Consider the following 23,022-nt stretch of genomic DNA (forward strand, 5'->3'; position numbering starts at 1 on the left):
ATGCTACTTATTTTTATCTATAATCTATCATAGTTGCAAGATAACAGTTGAAGTTCATTTGTTTTACAAATGCAAGTCCAGTTCTTCCAACACCATTTGTTGAAAAGACTTTCTTTCTCATGATTGTCTGGGAACCTTTGTTGGAATTAAACTGACTACATATTGTGTAGGTCTATTTCTGGACTCTATTCTGTTCAGTCAATTAGCATATCTGTCCTTGTATTGATACCACACTGTCTTGTTTACTATAGCTTTATAGTTAGTCATAAAATCAGGTCATGTGAATCCAACTATGTCTTCTTTTTCAAAATTGTTTTGGCTATGCTAGGTTTTCTGTTTTTCCCATATAAATATAGGAATCAGCTTGTCAATTCTGCTGAGATTTTGACTGGTATTATACTTAATCAGTAGGCCATCTTTACTAAAAAAGGTATATTAGCAATATTGAATCTTCCATTCCATAAATATGGTTTATCTTCCATTCGTTTAGGTTTTCTTTAATTTCTCTCTAATGTTCTGTGGCTTTTAGTAAACAATTCTTGTATATATTCTGTTAATTTATCCTTAAAATTTTCATGTTTTTTATGGTTACAAAATTTTCAATTCCAGTTGTTCATTGCTAGTATATGGGAACACAATTGAATTTTTTATATTGACCTTGTATTTTACAACCTTCCTAGATTCAATTATTCATGCTAGCAGCCTTTTTGTAGACTTTAGGACTTCCTCCCTCTCCCAATGAATACTTACTGCATTATATAATGTTAACTAGAAGTGCTGAGAGTGCCTTGTCTTTGATCTTAGGGGAAAAGCCTTTACTTTCATCATTAAGTACGATAGTAGCTATAGGTTTCATGTTTCTATTGTTTTTTTCTGTTTTCAGTTTCAGTGACCTTTGCTTCCCTTATTATTTTTCTTTCTACTTGATTTGGATTTAATTTCTCCTCTTCTTTAGTGTCTTAAGGTGGAAGCTTTAAACTGTTGATTTCAGATCTCTTTTTCTTTCTAATATAAGCATTTAATGATACAGATTTTTCTCAAAGCACTGATTTTGTAAGGTCCAACAAGTTTTTCTATATTGTGTTTTCATTTTTATTCTTTTCAAAATATTTTCTAATTTTCCCTGTGACTTTCTCATTGACCTGTAAATTATTTAGAAGAGTATTGTTTCCTTTCCACAGATCCTAGAATTTGTCAGATGTCTTTCCCTTGTTGATTTCTAGTTTAATTCCATTTTGATTGGAGAACATACTTTGTATGACTTCGGTTCTTTTAAATTAGTTGAAATTTGCTTTATTGCTCCAAACGTGATGTACATTGGTTAATGCTCCATGTGTACCTGAAAACAATACATACTCATCTATTATTACATAAAGTGCTCTATACATGTCAACTAGGTTAAATTGGTTGAGAGTGTTGTTAATATCTTCTATATCCTTACTAATTTTATATCTACTTGTTCTATTGATTACTGAGGGAGGAGTGTTGACTTCTCCAACTGTAATTTAGATTTATCTGTATCTTTTTTCATTTCTCTGTTTTCGTTTTATTTTTTATTTTTAGCTTTTGTTTCTGGGTACCTGTTTGAGTTGAATTATGTCTCCCCAAAAGATATGTTGAAATCCTTACTCCTGGCCCCTGTGGACATGACCTTATTTGTAATAGGGTCTTGGCAAATGTAATGAAGTTAAGATGAGGTGATTAGGATGGGCCTAATTCCAACATGACTGGTATTTTCATAATAAGAAGATGAAAACACCATGTTAAAACAGACATCAAAGGAAAGAACACCATGTAGTGATGGAAACAGAAGTTGGAATTATGTTGCCAGAAGTCAAGGAATACCTGGGGCTATAAGAAGCTGGAAGAGGCAAGGAAGGATCCTCCCTTAGAGGCTTGCAAGAGAGCATGGCTCTACCAACACCTTATTTTGGACTTCTAACTTCCAGAACTGTGAGAAAATAAATTTCTATTGTTTTAGGCCACACAGTTTGTGGTAGTTTGTCATAGGAGCTCTAGGAAACTAACACAGTGCATACACATTTCAGATTGTTATGTTTTCCTTATAAATGAATTCCATTATCTTTATGTAAGGTCTCCTTTCATACCTGGTAATAGTCCATGTTCTGAAGTCTACCTTTTCTGATGTTGATATGACAGTGTTATTTTGATTATTACTTGTAGTATCTTTTTCTTTTCTTTTCTTTTCTTTTTTTTTTTTTTTTTTTTTTTGTGGTACGCAGGCCTCTCACTGTTGTGGCCTCTCCTGTTGCGGAGCACAGGCTCCGGTCATGCAGGCTTAGCAGCCATGGCTCACAGCTGCTCCGTGGCATGTGGGATCCTCCTGGACTGGGGCACAAACCCGTGTTCCCTGCATCGGCAGGTGGACTCTCAACCACTGCACCACCAGGGAAGCCCTGTAGTATCTTTTTCTATCATTTTTTTAAACCTGTCTCTGGCTTTATTTTTTAAATTTCTTTTCTGTGGACAATATATAATGGAGTCTTGCTTTTATACCCATTCTGATAAGCTCTGCATTTTAATTGGGTTGTTGAGACCATTTACATTTAATGTAATTTTTGATATAGTCAGTTTAAATGTACTTTCTTGCCATCTGTTTTTTATCCCGTATATCAGTTCTTTGTACCTTGTCTCCCTTTATCTGTTTTCTTTTAGATTATGTATTTTTATTATTCTATTTTATCTTCACTGTGTCTTGTTATTTATACTTCTTTTTAAAAAGTTTAGTGGTTTCTTTATGGTTTGAAATATGTGTCTTCAACTTATGACAGCCTTCCTTCAAATAATATACCATTTCATGTATAGTCTTCAAACCTTAAAACAGTATACTCCTGTTTTCCCTATTCCATCCTTTTGGAGTGAGAGCCCATTAGGAACAGTGTTTTGTTTAGTTTTGTTCTTTCTTTATCTGCTGTACAGGCATATCTTGTTTTGTTGTGCTTTACTTTATCGTGCTTTGCAGATATTGAGTTTTTTACAAATTGAAGGTTTGTGGCAACCCTGCCTTGAACAAGTCTATAAGTGCCATGTTTTCAATAGCATTTGCTCATTTTGTGTCTTTGTCGTATTTTGGTAATTTTTGCAATATTCCAAACCCTCCACCGTTAAAAAGATTATGACTACTGAAGACTCAGAAGATGGTTAGCATTTTTTAGCAATAATGTATTTTACAATTAGAACACGTACATTGTTTCTTTAGACATAATGCTATTGCACACTGAATAGACTACAGTATAGTGTAAACATGACTTTTATATGCACTGGGAAACCAGAAAATTCACGTGACTCACTGTATTGCTGTATTTACTTTATTGCAGTGGTCTGGAGCCAAACCTGCAGTATCTCCGAGGTATGCCTGTGTAGTCATGTGGGTCTTGAGAATGCAAGCCTCGTTGGCTTTCAGAGCTAGGTGTTTTGGGGGCCTGTCTCACAAGTGGAAGTCCTAAATGTTGAGGTGCTAGGTGTTTGGTCCCAAACTCACTCCTCAGGGAGAATCCATGAGCTGTGAATTCCCTCCCCATGGTGCGTCAGCTGGTGTGTCACTGTCAGGGTGGGGTTTATGAGATTGTGTTATAACCTTTCCTACCTGTTATGATGTGGGTTTTTCTTTTTTGCCCAAGGTGTAAGAGTTGCTCAGCTAGGTTTTAGATTTCTTTCAGAGGGAATTGTTCCATGTGTAGCTGAATTTTTAGTTTCTCTGTGGGAAGAAGTGAGTTCAGCAGCCTCCTTTGTCACTTCTTTGGACCAGAACTCCTGATTTTAAGGGTCCTAAATGTTTCTTTAATTGGGTAGGTGAATCGCTCAGGAAATGAAATCGCTCAGGTTTTGTTATAATAGCATTGAGTCTTTTGGGTGTTTGTCATTTTCATAATTACTTAAATCATCTTTTTTTTAGTTGACCTTGGATTGTTAAGATTGTTTTTTTGGGTTTTTCCAGGCATTTAGCTCAACAATGACATTGGATTATCAGATTATTTTAATTGATTTATGTGCCTTTCTCAAACAGATAAATACCTAGAGTGAAAATCATGTAGTATGAACCATAGCTAAATAACATAGAACTGTGAAGGAATTGCTACTAAATCTACCAATGTGAGCCTCTGAAATGATTTAGATTCTACATCGGTACAATAAGTAATATGGAACACTATCTTTTTCCCAAGATGTGTTTGTTAACTTGAAATAGTATAGGGGCTATCTGTTTACTGCCACTTGGAAGAATGTGTGTTTTCAAGGGATTAAAATCTGCTGGTACTTCAAAACAAAAGTGCTTCTTTGTTAACTCTAAAAGCCATAATAGTGTGCCAATGAAAGTATTTTCTCGACAATACTAAATAAAATGTAGAGTGTGTGAAGATAAGTGCCAAAGCATCTCAGCTGCATATAGCACATGATGAAATATCCTAGAAGCCAAGGTTGAGTAAGTGTTGATGAGTCTGTTTGTTTTTTTGTCATTTAGATAAAAGAGCTGCTACAGCTGACACAAAATAGTTCCGGCACTCCCTAACAGTGGCAATATTACTTAAATGACAGGGGCTATTCTTTTATTTTCTTCTCTTTGGGGGTGGGAGAGGAAGGCAGGGGTAGAGAGGCACAAAATAAAATTCATTGGCTTCTTTAAAAAGTTTCAACAACACATTGATTAAAGGCTTTCATTTGGATTCATAGATGTGGATATACAAATATAAAAGTTAAGAGGCAAGTAAAGCAATAAACTTTGGTGACAATGTTTATGTTTTGTGTTCGCTTGTTTTTTTTAACATCTTTATTGGAATATAATTGCTTTACAATGGTATGTTAGTTTCTGCTCTATAACAAAGTGAATCAGCTATACATATACATACATCCCCATATCTCCTCCCTCTTGAGTCTCCCTCCCACCCACCCTATCCTACCCCTCTAGGTGGACAAAAAACACCCAGCTGATCTCCCTGTGCTATGCGGTTGCTTCCCACTAGCTATCTATTTTACCATTGGTAGTGTATATGTGTCAATGCTGCTCTCTCACTTCATCCCAGCTTACGCTTCCTGCTCCCTGTGTCCTCAAGTCCATTCTCTATGTCTCCGTCTTTATTCCTGCCTAACCCTAGGTTCTTTAGAACCTTTTTTTTTTTTAAAGATTCCATATATATGTGTTAGCATATGGTATTTGTTTTTCGCTTTCTGACTTAACGTCACTCTGTATAAGTGTCTCTAGGTCCATCCACCATGCTACAAATAGCTCAGTTTCATTTCTTTATATGGCTGAGTAATATTCCATTGTATATATGTGCCACATCTTCTTTATCCATTCATCTGTCAGTGGACACTTAGGTTGCTTCCATGTCCTGGCTATTGTAAATAGAGCTGCAGTGAACATTGTGGTACATGACTCTTTTTGAATTATGGTTTTCTCAGGGTATATGCCCCATAGTGGGATTGCTAGGTCATATGGTAGTTCTCTTTTTAGTTTTTTAAGGAACCTCCATAGTGTTCTCCATAGTGACTGTATCAATTTACATTCCCACCAACAGTGCAAGAGGGTTCCCTTTTCTCCACACCCTTTCCAGCATTTATTGTTTGTAGATTTTTTGATGATGGCCATTCTGACCAGTTTGAGTGGATACCTCATAGTTTTGACTTGCATTTCTCTAATAATTAGTGATGTTGAGTGTCCATTCATGTGTTTGTTGGCAATCGGTATATCTTCTTTGGAGAAATGTCTGTTTAGGTTTTCTGCACATTTTTGGATTCGGTTGTTTGTTTTTAATATTTAGCTGCATGAGCTGCTTGTATATTTTGGAGTTTAATCTTCTGTCAGTTGTTTCATTTGCAAATATTTCCTCCCATTTGAGGGTTGTCTTTTCATCTTGTTTATGGCTTACTTTGCTGTGCAAAAGCTTTTAAGTTTCATTAGGTCCCATTTGTTTTTATCTTTCTTTTTATTTCCATTTCTCTAGGAGGTGAGTCAAAAAGGATCTTGCTGTGATTTATGTCATGGAGTGTTCTGCCTAGGTTTTCCTCTAAGAGTTTTACAGTGTCTGGCCTTACATTTCGGTCTTTCATCCATCTTGAGTTTATTTTTGTGTATGGTGTTACGGAGTGTTCTAATTTCATTCTTTTACATGTAGCTGTCCAGTTTTCCAAGCACCACTTATTGAAGACACAGTCTTTTCTCCACTGTGTATTCTTGCATCCTTTATCAAAGATAAGGTGACCATATGTGTGTGGATTTATATCTGGGCTTTCTGTCCTGTTCCATTGATCTGTATTTCTGTTTTTGTGCCAGTACCATACTGTCTTGATTACGGTAGCTTTGTAGTATAGTCTGAAGTCAGGGAGCCTGATTACTCCAGCTCTGTTTTTCTTTCTCAAGATTGCTTTGGCTACTGGGGGTCTTTTGTGTTTCCATACAAATTGTGAAATTTTTTTTCTAGTTCTGTGAAAAATGACATTGGTAGTTTGATAGGGATTGCACTGAATCTGTAGATTGCTTTGGGTAATATAGTCATTTTCAAAATCTTGATTCTTCCAATCCAAGAACATGGTATATCTCTCCATCTGTTTGTATCATCTTTAATTTCTTTCATCAGTGTCTTATAGTTTTCTGCATACAGGTCTTTGGTCTCCTTAGGTAGGTTTGTTCCTAGGTCTCTTATTCTTTTTGTTGCAATGGTAAATGGGAGTGTTTCCTTAATTTCTCTTTCAGATTTTGCATCATTAGTCTATAGGAATGCAAGAGATTTATGTGCATTAATTTTGTATCCTACTACTTTACCAAATTCATTGATTAGCTCTCGTGGTTTTCTGGTAGCATCTTTAGGATTCCCCCTGTATAGTATCATGTCATCTGGAAACAGTGACAGCTTTACTTCTTCTTTTCCGATTTGGATTCCTTTTATTTCTTTTTCTTCTCTGGTTGCTGTGGCTAACACTTCCAAAACTATGTTGAATAATAGTGGTGAGAGTGGGCAACCTTGTCGTGCTCCTGATCTTAGTGGAAATGGTTTCAGTTTTTCACCATTGAGAACGATGTTGGCTGTGGGTTTGTCATATATGGGCTTTACTATGTTGAGTTAAATTCCCTCTATGCCTACTTTTTGGAGGATTTTTATCATGGGTGGGTGTTGAATGGGTGTTGAATTTTTGTCAAAAGCTTTTTCTGCATCTATTGTGATGATCCTTCAGTATTGGTTTTTCTCCTTCAGTTTGTTAATATGGTTTATCACATTGATTGATTTGCGTATATTCAAGAATCCTTGCATTCCTGGGATAAATCCCACTTGATCATAGTGTATGATCCTTTTAATGTGCTGTTGGGTTCTGTTTGCTAGTATTTTGTTGAGGATTTTTGCATCTATAATCATCAGTGTTATACGCCTGTAGTTTTCTTTTTTTGTGGCATCTTTGTCTGGTTTTGGTATCAGGGTGATGGTGGCCTTGTAGATGAGTTTGGGAGTGTTCCTCCCTCTGCTGTATTTTGGAAGAGTTTGAGAAGGATAGGTGTAAGGTCTTCTCTAAATGTTTGATAGAATTCGCCTGTGAAGCCATCTGGTCCTGCGCTTTTGTTTCTTGCAAGATTTTTAATCACAATGTCAATTTCAGTGCTTGTGACTGGTGTGTTTGTATTTTCTATTTCTTCCTAGTTCAGTCTCAGAAGGTTGTGCATTTCTAAGAATTTGTCCATTTCTTCCAGGTTGTCCATTTTATTGGCATATAGTTGCTTGTAGGAATCTCTCATGATCCTTTGTATTTCTGCAGTGTCAGTTGGTAGTTCTCCTTTTTCATTTCTAATTCTGTTGATTTGAGTCTTCTCCCTCTTTTTCTCGATGAGTCTGGCTAATGATTTATCAATTCTGTTTATCTCTCAAAGAACCAGCTTTTAGTTTTATTGATCTTTGTTATCATTTCCTTCATTTCTTTTTCATTTACTTCTGATCTGATCTTTATGATTTCTTTTTTTTTTTTTATAAATTTATTTATTCATTTATTTATTTTTGGCTGTGTTGGGTCTTCGTTTCTGTGCGAGGGCTTTCTCTAGTTGTGGCAAGTGGGGGCCACTCTTCATCGCGGTGCGCGGGCCTCTCACTGTCGCGGCCTCTCTTGCTGCGGAGCACAGGCTCCAGACGCGCAGAGCTCAGTATTTGTAGCTCACAGGCCCAGCTGCTCCATGGCACGTGGGATCTTCCCAGACCAGGGCTTGAACCCGTGTCCCCTAGCATTGGCAGGCAGACTCTCAACCACTGCGCCACCAGGGAAGCCCTATGATTTCTTTTCTTCTGCTAACTTTGGGATTTTTTGTTGTTCTTTCTCTAATTGCTTTAGGTGTAAGATTAGGTTGTTTATTTGAGATGTTTCTTGTTTCTTGAGGTAGGATTGTATTGCTATAGATTTCACACTTAGAACTGCTTTTGCTGCATCCCAAAGGTTTTGGGTCATCATGTTTTTATTGTCATTTGTTTCTAGGTATTTTTTGATTTCATCTTTGATTTCTTCAGTAATCTCTTACTTATTTAGTGGTGTATTGTTTAGCCCCCATTTATTTGTATTTTGTACAGATTTTTTCCTATAATTGATATCTAGTCTCATAGTTGGAAAAGATACTTGACAGTATTGCAATTTTCTTAAATTTACCAAGGCTTGATTTCTGACCCAAGATATGATCTATCCTGGAGAATGTTCCATGAGCACTTGAGACAAAAGTGTATTCTGTTGTTTTTGGATGGAATGTTCCATAAATATCATTTAAGCCCATCTTGTTTCACGTATCATTTAAAGCTTGTGTTTCCTTATTTATTTTCATTTTGGATGATCTGTCCATCAGTGGAAGTGGGGTGTTCAAGTACTGTACTATGATTGTGTTACTGTTGATTTCCCCTTTTATGGCTGTTAGCATTTGTCTTATGTATTGAGGTGCTTTATGTTGGGTGCATAGATATTTACAATTGTTATATCTTCTTCTTGGATTGATCCCTTGATCATTATGTAGTGTCTTTGTTCTTTGTCTCTTGTAACAGTCTTTATTTTAAAATCTATTTTGTCTGATATGAGAATTGCTACTCCAGCTTTCTTTTGATTTCCATTTGCATGGAATATCTTTTTCTGTCCTCTCACTTTCAGTCTTTATGTTTCCCTAGGTCTGAAGCAGGTCTCTTGTAGACAGCCTATGTATGAGTCTTGTTTTTGTATCCATTCAGCCAGTCTGTGTCTTTTGATGGGAGCATTTAATCCATTTACATTTAAGGTAATTATCGATATGTATGTTCCTATTACCATTTTCTTAATTGTTTTGGGTTTGTTATTGTAAGTGTTTTCCTTCTCTTGTGTTTCCTGCCTAGAAAAGTTCCTTTAGCATTTGTTGTAAAGCTGGCTTGGTGATGCTGAATTCTCTTAGCTTTTGCTTGTCTGTCAAGGTTATAATCTCTCCTTTGAATCTGAATGAGATCCTTGCTGTGTAGAGTAATCTTGGGTGTAGGTTTTTCCCTTTCATCGCTTTAAGTATGTCCTGCCCCTCCCTCTGGCTTGCAGAGTTTCTGCTGAATGATCAGCTGTTAACCTTATGGGGATTCCCTTGTATGTTAATTGTTGCTTTTCCCTTGCTGCTTTTAATATTTTTTTCTTTGTATTTAATTTTTGATAGTTTGATTAGTATGTGTATTGGTGTGTTTTTCCTTGGATTTTATCCTGTATGGGACTCTCTGCCCTTCCTGGACTTGATTGATTATTTCCTTTCCCATATTAGGGAAGTTTTCAACTATCATCTCTTCAAATATTTTCTTAGCCCGTTTTTTTTTCTCTTCTTCTTCTCTGACCCCTGTAATTCGAATGTTGGTGCGTTTAATATCGGTCCAGCAGTCTCTGGGATTGTCCTCAATTCTTTTCATTCTTTTTTCTTTATTTTGCTCTGCAGTAGTTATTTCCACTATTTTTTCTTCCAGGTCAGTTATCTGTTCTTCTGCCTCAGTTATTCTCCTATTGATTCCTTCTAGAGAATTTTTTATTTCATTTATTGTGTTGTTCATTGTTGTTTGTTTGCTCTTCAGTTTTTCTAGTTCCTTGTTAAATGTTTCTTGTATTGTCTCCATTCTATTTCCAAGATTTTGGATCATCTTTACTGTCATTACTCTGAATTCTTTTTCAGGTAAACTGCCTATTTCCTCTTCATTTACTTGGTCTGGTGGTTTTTTATCTTGCTTCTTCATCTGCTTTGTGTCCCTCTGTTTTCTCATTTTGCTTAACTTACTGTGTTTGGAGTCTCCTTATTGCAGGCTACAGGTTAATAGTTCCCATTGTTTTTGGTGTCTACCCCCAGTGGCTAAGATTGGTTCAGTCAGTTGTGTAGGCTTCCTGGTTGAGGGAATTAGTTCCTGTGTCCTGGTGGATGAGGCTGGATCTTGTCTTTGTGTTGGGCTGGACCGCATCCAGTGGTGTGTCTTGGGGTGTCTGTTACCTTATTATGATTTTAGGCAACCTCTCTCCTAATAGGTGGGGTCTTGCTAGTTGTATGGCATAGGGTGTCTAGCACTGTAGCTTGCTGGTCGTTGAGTGGAGCTGGGTCTTAGCGTTGAGATGGAGATCTCTGGGAGAGCTTTTGCAGTTTGATATTACATGGGGCTGGGAGGTCTCTGGTGGACCAATGTCCTGAAGTCAGCTCTCCTACCTCAGAGACTCAGGCCTGACACCCAGCCAGAGCACCAAGACCCTGTCAGCCACAAGGCTCAGAAGAAAAGGGAGAAAGAAAAAGAAAGAAAGAAAGGAAATAATTTAATTAATTAAATAAAATTATTAAAATAGAAAAAAGATATTTAAAATAAATAAATAATTAAAAATAAAAGAAAGAGGGAAAGAATGAAGAGACCAAACCAAAAAACAAATCCTCCAATGATAACAAGTGGTAAAAACTATATTAAAAAAAAGAAAACCATACAGTCAGAACCCTAGGACAGATGGTGGAAGCAAAGCTATACAGACAAAATCACACGAAGAAGCATACACATACTGACTCACAAAAAGAAAAAGGAAAAAATATATATATATGAAAAATTAAAAAAGGAAGAGAGCAACCAAATCAATAAACAATCTACCAATGATAATAAGCTCTAAGTATTAAACTAAGATAAACATAACACCAGAAACAAATTAGATGCAGAAAGCAAACCCCAAGACTATAGTTGCTCCTAAAGTGCACCTCCTCAATTTTGGGCTGATTCGTTGTCTACTCAGGTATTCCACAGATGCAGGGTACGTCAGGTTGATTGTGGAGATTTAATCCGCTGCTTCTGAAGGTGCTGGGAGAAATTTCCCTTTCTCTTGTTTGTTTGCACAGCTCCTGGGGTTCAGCTTTGCATTTGACCCTGCCTCTGCATGTAGGTCACCTGAGGGCATCCGTTCTTTGCTCAGACAGGACAGGGTTAAAGGAGCAGCTGATTTGACGGCTCTGGCTCACTCAGGCTCGGGGCGGGGGTGGGGGGGGGGTGGGGGGGTGGGGGGGGTGGGGGGGAAGGGGAAGGGGTCCAGAATGCGGGCTGAGCCTGCGGCGGCAGAGGCCTACGTGACGTTGCAACAGCCTGAGGCACGCCGTGTGTTCTCCCCTGGAAGTTGTCCCTGGATCATTGGACCCTGGCAGTGACGGGCTGCACAGGTTCCTGGGAGGGGAGGTGTGGATAGTGACCTGTGCTTGCACGCAGGCTTCTTGATGGCTGCAGCAGCAGCCTTAGCATTTCCTGCCTGTCTCTGGGGTCCACGCTGATAGCCCTGGCTCGCACCCGTCTCTATAGCTCGTTTAGGCGGTGCTCTGAATCTCCTCTCCTGGCGCATCCTGAAACAATGGTCTCTTGCCTCTTAGGCAGGTCCAGACTTTTTCCTGGACTCCCTCCCGGTTAGCTGTGGCACACTAGCCCCCTTCAGGCTGTGTTCACGCAGCCAACCCCAGTCCTCTCCCTGGGATCCGACCTCCGAAGCCGGAGCCTCAACTCCCAGCCCCACCCGCCCCGGCGGGTGAGCAGACAAGCCTCTCGGGCTGGTGAACACTGGTCGGCACCGATCCGATGTGCGGGAATCTCTCCGCTTTGCCCTCTGCACCCGGGTTGCTGCGCTCTCCTCCATGGCTCCAAAGTTTCCCCCCTGCCCAGCCCCCGTCTCCACCAGTGAAGGGGCTTCCTATTGTGTGGAAACATTTCCTCCTTCACAGCTCCCTCCCACTGGTGCAGGTTCCATCCCTATTCTTTTGTCTGTTTTTCCTTTTTTCTTTTGCCCTACCCAGGTACGTGGGGAGTTTTTTGCCTTTTGGAAAGTCTGAGGTCTTTTTCCAGCGTTCAGTAGGTGTCCTGTAGGAGCTGTTCCACATGTAGATGTACTTCTGATGTGTTTGTGCAGAGGAATGTGATCTCCACGTCTTACTACTCCACCGTCTTGAAGGCGCCCGTGTTCACTTTCTCAAAAGCTGTTTTTGCCAACTATTTTTCAGCATCCCCAAGACAAAATATTCATCTCTCTCCCCCTTTTGTGAAGCCTTCTGCTAAACTGATATCCATGCACATTATATAGGTGGGAATAAAAACATAAATAACATTTTTTCAGAAGAGCATTTAATCTAAACCTCCCATGAAAGGATTCCAGTGCCCTTGCAGATTCAGCACCAACACTTTCATCAATCCACACAACTGTAGTTATTCTAGGATTTACTAGTCAATTTAGTTAGATGTGACTCTGAATCTTGGCTCTGCTATTGACTGGGGAACCAACCTTTAATAGTCATTTAACTTCTCCCAGATGCAGTTTTTTCACCTGTAAATTGGAAATGCTAATAGTTTTTTATATTAAGGTGTTGTTGTAAATATAGTGAGATAATTTACTTAAGACTCTTAGACCCTTCACGTATAGCTAGTAAATAATTGCATTGTCATCAGATAGAATAGCCTCTTTAATATGTTTATCATAGTTATTTCCTATAATATTCCCAAAACAAATCATTATTCTCTAACCAGAAATGACCATCTTTTATGATGTCACATTTCCTGATAGTCCATCCTCTTTCATTGTCTGAATTTGAAGATTTTTGCTTAATTTGTTCATGAATATCAAGTACCTTACACTTAATTAACATGATTCTTTCCTTTAACGTGACATTTTTATAATATCAGATTCATATAACGTTGGGTTCAACCATATTGTTACCTTTTCCTTGTCCTCACTTTGTGATTGCTCTTTTTTGTTATTTATAGGATTACCGTACTTCCAGAATATAATAATGTATAACCTCTCTTGCCTGTATGCCCTCTTATATGTTGTCGGACAGGGTTTATGTGTAGTCCTGGAATTAAAGGATATTTCCAGTGTTCTAATCATACCAAATGAAGATAACATTGACAGATGGCTTTAGGCCAGTCATCGAGATCGTAAGCAAGATCCTAAAAGTAGTCATGCTCTTTTGCCTCCCCTTCATGATCCCATTTTCACTTTTGACAGCTCTTCCCCACTCTGCCCTTAACCCACAAAATGTATGTTTATGATACACTGTACTTTAGCGTGTCCAACGGCCCCATTTCTGAGTCTGTTGCTGCATAATGACCTTTTTCTTTTCCTCTAATCTTCTCTCCTGCTTCTCATCCCCAGATGTTAAGGTTTAATGATTACCAAATAAAGCTTTCACAGAAACATGGAAAAAAATATCTTTTTAGACTTAGATTTTAAAAAGAGAAGGTTGTTAACTCAAGCAAATCTATACTTTGTAGAATTTCTGAGATTTATTGCCAGTTCCCTACAACTTTCTTACTCTTAGTAATTGTAACCATGGTCCAGCAGTTTGGAACTTCACTTCTGAAAAGTTGATATAAATTGGAACAGTTCACATATAAATCTCAAAAGGAAAAAGAAATTCTGGTGATGGTGATAATAACAATTACAACAACATTAATAGCAGCTATACTTATTGAGTACTTTGTGCCAGGAGCTCTTTACATATATACATTATTAGTCTTTTAAATAAACCTGTTAAATAAATATCATATTTGAAAAATGGAAGTGTAAGAAAGTGGGAAATTGTTGAAATCAGGAAAAACATTTTATAATACAACCGTTTATGGATAAAATGGCCCAAAGACTGGATTTGAGTACTGACTTTTGTTTCCTAGATTTATGTTGATTTTGAGCTAGGTTATTCAAGATACTTATTTTCTTCATTATTAAAATAGGGATATCTAGCTCACATTTATTGTGAGAATGTATAATAATGTTTTCTAAAGTACAAAATGTAAGCTGGAGGTTATTAATTAGATAACTTCAGGTAAGAAAATTTTTAAAAAGAAAGCAAAAACTTAGAATGTATGAACACTACAGTCTTTACAGCTTAACTTTTACTAGTAATCAGTTGAAAGAGTCTGTGTTGGGTGGTTATAGGGGCCTTTGAATCCAATACCATTTGTTTTTAATTAATGTAGTACTAGATAATTGTAACTTGCTTGACATTTCATATGCTTTTCACAGTAAAATTTGGAGGCCCTTTGGACTTTTGAAAGATAATTTTGTTTTTGATTATGTTTTTGAGATAGTGTAATGCAGTTTTGATGTCTACTGTGTACTCTTAGGCTTCTGACAGATAATGCACAGTACTGCATGTACCATTAGATGATTGTGATGCTTAATTACTTTCTTTCTTAATAGACAATATTAATTTCATCAGGTTTGTTTAATGGCTTTTTTTCTTAAATATTCTTGATCAAATGAGCTGAAAAATAACAATGATTATTATTACTAATAACTTACTGCATTCCAGGCACTGAACTGGGCACTTTACATGCAGTATTTTTATATCTCTAATAATTAGCAAAATTACTTCTCAAAAAAGGTAACAAAAGATTTTTTTATTGTAATATTCTTAAAAACCTGATTTAGAAAGTTTTGCTTTGCATATCTTGTTCTGAAAGGTATCAGATGAGAATTTCAAACAGAATACTTACCAATCTACCACAGTTGTCAGTTTGGCTATTCGTGAGAATAATATATCCTATGTGTAGTTTTTTTTGTTGTTGTTGTTGTTGTTTTGCTATTTATACATTTTCAAGAGTTCTGGTGTTCTTTTTTCTTTAATTTGTCTTTTCCTATTTTAATCCAAGTTCTTATTTCCTTTTTTTTTTTTTAACGTAAATGCTTGTGTTGGTAGTCCTGGTACTCTAATTTTTAAATAATTCCATTTTATTTGAATCACTTTTTCATCTTGTTATGATTAAGGTTCTTTTATTATTTTACAGATTTAAAAAATATAATTCTATTTGTTAGCTTTTTGTAGTGTTTAAAATTATTTTTCTATATCCTCAGCCTATTTATATTTACCTGGTTATGAACTTGAATTATACCTCTCTAATCAATACTTATTTTTTATTGATTTTTTCCAGGAAGTCATGACCATTTTAAATGACCAGTATTTTTGATCTTCTTCCTTTAATCAATTTGCTGATTTTGAAAAATAATCTGTCAAGCTTTTGCAGTTAAATTGTACAAAGAGCTTTCTGTAGGATGATAGTACTAAGGCATCTTCCTGAATTGCCCTCCATTTGTTGCTCTTAATATACTGTATAAGTAAGAGGAACCATCAGCATTTACTTTTAGTTCTTTTGCAGAGATGAATAAATATCTTGAAATGCTGATTTAGATAATGTTTCAAAAATGCTATGATGCACTTTGGTGTATGACTGACTCTTGCTTAGTTAAATGTTTTGCAGCATTATAACATAGTTGGATTCAGCTCATCTTTTGAAGCAATTGTCAGAAAAATATGGGCCAGCATGGTAGAATGTATTAGCTCAATACATTGTCTCCATTTTATTATGAAACTGCTGAGGAAGCTGTGATATACAGCACTGTCATTACAGATCTATTGTTAGGATGGTTCTGCAGTCTTCTTTGCACTGCCATTAATTTATAGCAGTAAACAATATGTAGCCTTCCAACTGCAGCAAAGCAGAATCTTTTAATGAGGTGGATGTTATTACCACAATAAATCAGTGCTTTCGCGTAATGTATAATTCAATGTGTGTATTCCCACTGTAACTTCTCTGAGTAAGCTGATAGTGTATCATTGTCATTGCACAGCTCCACTAGTCTTTTTTTTTTTAACCTTCTTTTATTTGAGGACTTCTTTTTTATATGCTTGCAAATAAATGTGCTATGTCTTGATAGCTGTCCTGTAGCAGGCTTCAGAAATCAACTGTAACAATCACAGCCGGAATCAATACTGTGGGTTCTACGTATATGGATCTCTGCACGATGCCATTTTTTTTCGGATGCTAGTGAAATCAATCCTAATTGGTTTTAGCATTATATTCAAGAAATGTGATTCTATAACTATTGATTTTGGGGGTGTACTCATTTGGAGAGTAATAAAAATAGGAGCACATAAAGTGAATACTTAATATGCTGCAGAACCATACAAAAGGAACATTGATTTTGTTTTCACGTAATTTGTCTTCCAGTGATTTTATTTCTTCTTTCTTTCCTTTGCATGGCTCAGTCTTCAGGGACAACAGCTAAAATACACTTAAAGGCATCCAAATTGGTTCTGTAACAAAGATTTCTTGGAGTCAGTTCCATCCTTAACTGGCATAAGTTTAGTAAATCAGATTTAACTCTTTTGTACAGAAACTAATGCTTTAAAAGATGGCATTTTAAATTGGTATACTGTGATACTGGTTTAAAATAATAATCAACTAAAGGTTTTTAAAAATTTGCTTGTAGAGTTAAAAAAAGGGCTTAAAATAAAATGTTGATTAGAACCATCCTATTGAAAGAGAATGAAAGGTACTAGAAATAAATGGCAGTTTTGAAAAAATAATTAACAATTTTAAGAAATATAGCCAAAATGATCATTTAAAATACTGCTTAAAATTACTTTTTAACATGAAAAGCTACTTAAAAACTAGTTTAACATTGCTTCATTTTCCATAGAATATTTCTGAATGCATCTGTTTTAAAACCAGTATTTTAAATTTCAGTTTAACGTTTTTTGCATAAATATCAGATATTTTCTTTCTCATATAAATGAGTGACTAACTGATAGGTTTTCATTAAAGAAAGTAATCTTACATTTTTTTTTCAGTGAATTGGTACTTATATTTTAAATAAAGAGTAGAGATTTTCTAGAGATTAGAATGTTTTATGAGAATGAGTTGTTCCTTGTTTTTTAAGCCCTTAGACCCCTTTGAGAATCTTAGAATACTCTGTATGTCTTCCTGAAGAAAATGTACATGTGCATAATCACATGAAATTTTGCTTACTGGTTAATGGAGTTCATGAATTCCCTGAATTAACAACAGCAGCAGCAACAGTAATGATACCAGCTAACATTTATTATTCTCTTATCTTATACCAACCAATATTCTGGGGGCTTATAGGCGATTGTTTGAATTATTCAAACTTTACCCCATTGTTAAAAGATAACCTTAAAAATAATAGCATTCATTGAATATTGTCAGTTATGGTTTGTCCCTCCATGTACTTACTCATTTTATTTTCCAAAACAACTTTCTGACTGGGTATTGTTGTCACTCCAGTAAACCCAGGCTCTTCATCACTTCGCTGTGCTGCTTTAGGGACCTCTGCTGTAAAGTATTGTTGTACACGCTTGTAATCTGTCTAATATTCTATTCATGTTACACATTTTTAAAAAATTTCAGGCCGGCATGTTTTTATCTTTTAAATTGTGGTTTTACTCATACTATTAGAAATTTCTAGATTTACATTTAATCCCTTTTTCACACAATCTCCTCCTTGCACTCCTTCTCCCCCACCCTCGGCCCCTGCCAAATTTTGTTGCATTGTCTTCTCACAATCTATGATATGTTAATCCTTTAGCTTCAAGATTCTGTTTCTGGTTGTCGCTTCTAATGGACTAAAGAGGATTTTATAGATGCTTTCCAAAGTATCATATAACTAATATTCACTTCATGTAATTATCTTCATGAAAATGCTTGTTATGGGCTGATTAAAGACTTTTATTCAACAGAAAGTAGACTTATTGAGAAATGACAGGTTTCTTCATTTACTTATATGTGTATATTTAATGTGCATTGAAAAATAAATTTATATTTCAATCCACTCTCTGATTGTAACACAGCTTTAATTTGAATAGTATGTATTTTTAATTCTTTCACACTTGCTGATTAGATAATATTTGAAGAGAGAAAGAAATAAAGGACTATTGTATTTATGTGTTCTTGTTTCTTCTCCTCCCCGTTGGCAGCCAATAGGAGCTTTGAATCCAAAAAGAGCAGCATTCTTTGCAGAGCGTTATGAATCCTGGGAAGATGATCAAGTTCCAAAGTTCCACTATGGCACTCATTACTCAACTGCAAGTTTTGTTCTTGCATGGCTGCTAAGAATAGTAAGTTCAATTTGAATAATAAACCATGAATAAGTAAATTCAATGTTGTGGAGACTATGCATTGATTAAAAATCATCAGCATCTTTTTTGAATGGTGAAATTTTTTTCAGTGATTGAGACTCTAACTATATAAGTATCTCTTTATCCCATTTGGGCTGTATTTTATAACACATTACTGTAGAATGGCCATAAAAATGTTTCACCTGGAATTGCGTGAATTTTTTTCCTTAAATTTGCCTCTTCAAGTCGTTGATATCTTACCAGACTCTAAATTGTAACATATGTTATTTTCCAATGTAGTCTATTAAAATAAGAACTAAATAAGATTCCCTTAACACAGGCATATATTCATATATTTTAGAAACTTCAGTTGCCCAAAATGGAATAAGGTGTGTTTGTAATTTACACCAAGACTGCTGTGTATTGATAACATATTGGTTAAACAAGAAATGTTTCCGTAAAATTGAAAGGTGATTCATCTACTAGAAAGTAATTTCTTTGGGAAAGCATTAGCAGCACATCATTAATTAAAGCTTGTTAGAGGGTACAGGCAGATATAAATCCTAGAGGTAATTTATAGTGCTTAGCTAATTTCAAGCAATTATCCACTAATATGTGTTTAAGTGTTCTTTAACTAAAAGGAGGCTTTTAAATCTTCCAAACATTTTTCTTTTCTTAATCATAAATTAAATATTGAGCCATAACAATAGGAAAATTACATATTGGACTGTTTCCCTGGACTGTGAAGCAAATGCAGTCTAATTTATGTCTGAATGTTATTAATAAATTGTTCTTGGAAAGGAAGAGAGTCTGAAAAATATTGAAGAGAGTCTGAAAAATACTAAATTTTGGAAATATTTTTTCTGAAACAAGAATAATATAAGAATATTAATGTAATAATTTAAGTATAATTCCCAGTCTATGCCTAGTATGTATTACTGGCTAATGTCTATTGGTAACTAAGTATTTAGATATAAAGATTTATAAAAACCACATTTTTATGCATGAGGGAATATATGGCTTTTTTAAATGGCTTATTTTTTAGGAACCCTTCACAACTTCTTTCCTAAATTTACAAGGAGGGAAATTTGATCATGCAGATCGAACTTTTTCATCGATTTCCAGAGCTTGGCGAAACAGTCAGCGTGATACATCTGATATTAAGGTACAGAAATACTTCATTTTACAATTATTATTGCCAATGTGTTTCTTATCGAATGGATGTTGATAATTTCTCTCCTGCAATACAGCCCTGTTTACTAAAGATGAGCCTCAAAGGATGAGGCCTTAATTAAGTGGCCAATAACCATTATATAAGATTTCTCTCTCTTTCTCTCTCTACCTCCTGTGTCTATCTCTTTCTGTCTATCTGTCTCGTCTCTCTTTAATTGTGGAACAGTTGTTTTCCTTCCTCCTTGGAATCCTTTTTAAAGGAAAAATATAGTAGTATGGATGTAAAGCAGCGTGCTTAATGGAATTCCAAACTCAATAAATAAAATTAATATAGTCACAAAAATACTGTGAGAAAGATCTCAGATGTTTAGTTTAATTCAACTTATTTCATTTTATTGATACTTTAGCAATCCCCTGTCTCTATTCTTAAGGTAATCATCTTTTACCTACTGCTGGTTCTAAATGCCTACCTGACTCTGCTTGTTATAGAATTGCTTTATTGTTGAGGGGAAATGAGTTCTTCTATCTATATATATGTTCAGTAGATCAAAAACTTTGCACAGTAGCTGATACAATACTTCTGCTTCTGCCCTCAAAAGTACTGTATTTTAGTTTTGTGACATAGTATCTGTTTCTTCACTGTTTAGATGCTGTTGAGTAAAACAAGATATGCCTGTGGTTGTGTCCTTAGGTGTCGTAAAGAGCTATGTCTTATACACAAATAATTATACTATATGGGAGAAAATGATAAGTACATATGAGAAATATTTGGGCTTGAAAGAGGAAAAGTTACATTATTAATGTTTATGTTACTATAGAGTACTTTAAAAATTTAATTAAAATTATAATTGTATCTTACTTTTAGTCATGATACATTACAGTCTATAAAAAGTGTTCACATACTTTATCTTACTGTAGATATCCAAGATATTTTATTGAAGATTCCATCATATGCAGAAATAATCTCTTTTTAAAATTTTTTTTTGGGGGGATGGGGGCTGTGTCAGGTCTTAGTTGTGGCATGCAGGATCTTTCATTGCAACGTGCAGGTTCTTCGTTGCATTGTATAGGCTTCTCTCTAGTTGTGGCGTGCGGGCTCCAGAGCGCACAGGCTCAGGAGCTGCAGCACAAGGGCTTAGTTGCTCCGTGGCATGTGGAATTTTAGTCCCCAACCTGGGATTGAACTGGCATCCCCTGCATTGCAAGATGGACTCTGAATCACTGGACCACCAGGGAAGTCTCCAGAAATAATCTTTTATATTGGAACATCTAAGGAATTTTTGATAGCACAAATAATGTACTCTGAAATACTCTTGAAATTATCATATCCCTTAAGAATCATCAGTAGATAATTTTGAAATGGATAATTAGATAACAGTAAATCAGAATAGTTAACAGATTTAATAATGGTTTCTACTTCTAATCTCAAAGCTATTTCTTTACTTACTTTAAACCTTTTGAGAAGTCATAAGAGATATGGACATAGGAAAACATTGATAAGACTTTTTGTTATCAAATTGAAGACATGAAAAAAATTTTTTAATTTCTAAGTTCCTTTTTTTTTGTGGTACGCGGGCCTCTCACCTCCACGGCCCCTCCCGTTGTGGAGCACAGGCTCCGGACGCGCAGGCCCAGCGGCCATGGCCCACAGGCCCAGCCGCTCTGAGGCATGTGGGATCCTTCTGGACCGGGGCACGAACCCGTGTCCCCTGCATCGTCAGGCGCACTCTCAACCACTGCACCACCAGGGAAGCCCCTAAATTCCTTTGTTTTTTAAGTATCTCAGAACCAAGTTATAACCTCATACTTAAGTTTGGTAACAGAAGTGTAAACAAGAACAAAATTGTGAATTTGAATTTTTTTCTGCTCTGTAATAGAGAGGTAGTGTATATCTTCAAATTTCTACCTCTCTGTATTAGACATTCCCACTTAATGCTTTGTTAGACGGGAGATACATGTGATAGATAGATCCTTGTAGTTTTGTTGTCTCTTTTTCCTAAATCTCCTCCTTTTTCTCTCAAGATTCTTTAATTAGCACATGTCTGGTTCCATTTCCCCAAACATTTCCTTCAAAATACCCCACTTGTAAAAAATAAATAAATAAACCCACACAAAACAGCTACAGCATTAAAAAATAAAACCCCCAAAACCCCATATGAACTTTACCTTTCTCATTCCTTATTTTTCTCATTACTCTTGTTTCTTCACAAATAATGACTCAAATCCATCTCGCTTCCCTTTGAATGCCTCAGCAGATTTTGATAAAAACAGCCCCAATTACTAAACCAATACTAGAATTTTAGTTCTTGTTATTGTGCTACTTAATTTCTAGCTTCCTAGCCTAGTTATATAGGGCATCTAAATGAAGAAGTAGAGTACAAAGTTAAGGCAAAAGTTAAAAGAAAAAAGAATTAAAAATTCCAAGTGTCAAGTTGATTGGAGCCTGCTTAGAGATACAGCTTTATTTTTTTATTTTTTGCAGTACGCAGGCCTCTCCCTGTTGTGGCCTCTCCCATTGCAGAGCACAGGCTCTGGACGCGCAGGCCCAGTGACCATGGCCCACGGGCCCAGCCGCTCTGAGGCATGTGGGATCCTCCTGGACCAGGGCACGAACCCGTGTCCCCTGCATCGGCAGGCGGACTCTCAACCACTGTGCCAGGGAAGCCCAGATATAGCTTTATTCTTAAATACCATTTCATTATGTTCAGAGGCACAGAAATTTTCTTCAGGACTAACTTGGATGAAACCCACTTACTCTTCTAACCAATATGTATATTTTCCTAATTTTCTTTTTTTTTTTTTTTTAAACCACAAAATATCTGTAAGGTGAATAGGACATTGATAAATTACTCCATTTTCTAATGGAGTAATTTGGACCCTACAACTTAGTGAGCACTTTGAAAAGTATATAATACATGGTTACACAGGCTATAGGCTATTTAAAGAGCCTCCTTATAGTTGGTCCTTCTACAACTGAGGAGGGATTTAATCATGCCTTTTTTATTTTTTGTTTTTTGATCTTGCCTCCTCATGTTACATTCTAACACTTTATAAAGCATGTTTAAATTATTATAATAATATAATGTATAAGAATGAATATATTAAGAAAGCACATTTAAATTACTATAATAAGCATTTCATTGAGATATAACATATTTCAGATGGAATCATATTAATTATAGTCTGATCTTTATTTGTGTTGTCTTGTTAGAGTTTCTAGAAATACGAAGGAAAAAGTTAAACAGTAGAGAGGGGATAGTGAAGTATGTGAGTGGGTGGTAGGAATCACTTTACTGAGTGGCTTCTAAAGTATACGTTGCAAGATTAATATGCATTCTCTGATGTTTTCATGACATTTTACAAAAATGAAATATTGTTAGGTAGATAGAAGATTTATTTAAATTACTTTTTCAGGGAAATTCTCTGGCAGTCCAGTGGTTAAGATTCTGCACTTTCACTGGCGAGGGTACAAG

General features: G+C 36.0%; 1 protein-coding gene across 3 annotated transcripts in view; it reads left to right on the forward strand.

Moving 5' to 3' along the window:
- LRBA (LPS responsive beige-like anchor protein) overlaps positions 1-23,022 on the forward strand; it is a 753,999-nt gene that overhangs the window by 566,850 nt on the left and 164,127 nt on the right. For all 3 annotated transcript variants that reach the window (XM_032633582.1, XM_032633583.1, XM_032633584.1), the window contains 2 exons: positions 18,236-18,376; positions 19,422-19,541. In XM_032633582.1, coding sequence (XP_032489473.1) covers positions 18,236-18,376; positions 19,422-19,541 — 261 coding nt within the window. The remainder of the gene's footprint in view (positions 1-18,235; positions 18,377-19,421; positions 19,542-23,022) is intronic.

This window comes from Phocoena sinus, chromosome 5 (genome assembly GCF_008692025.1).
Source record: "Phocoena sinus isolate mPhoSin1 chromosome 5, mPhoSin1.pri, whole genome shotgun sequence".
NCBI lineage: Eukaryota > Metazoa > Chordata > Mammalia > Artiodactyla > Phocoenidae > Phocoena > Phocoena sinus.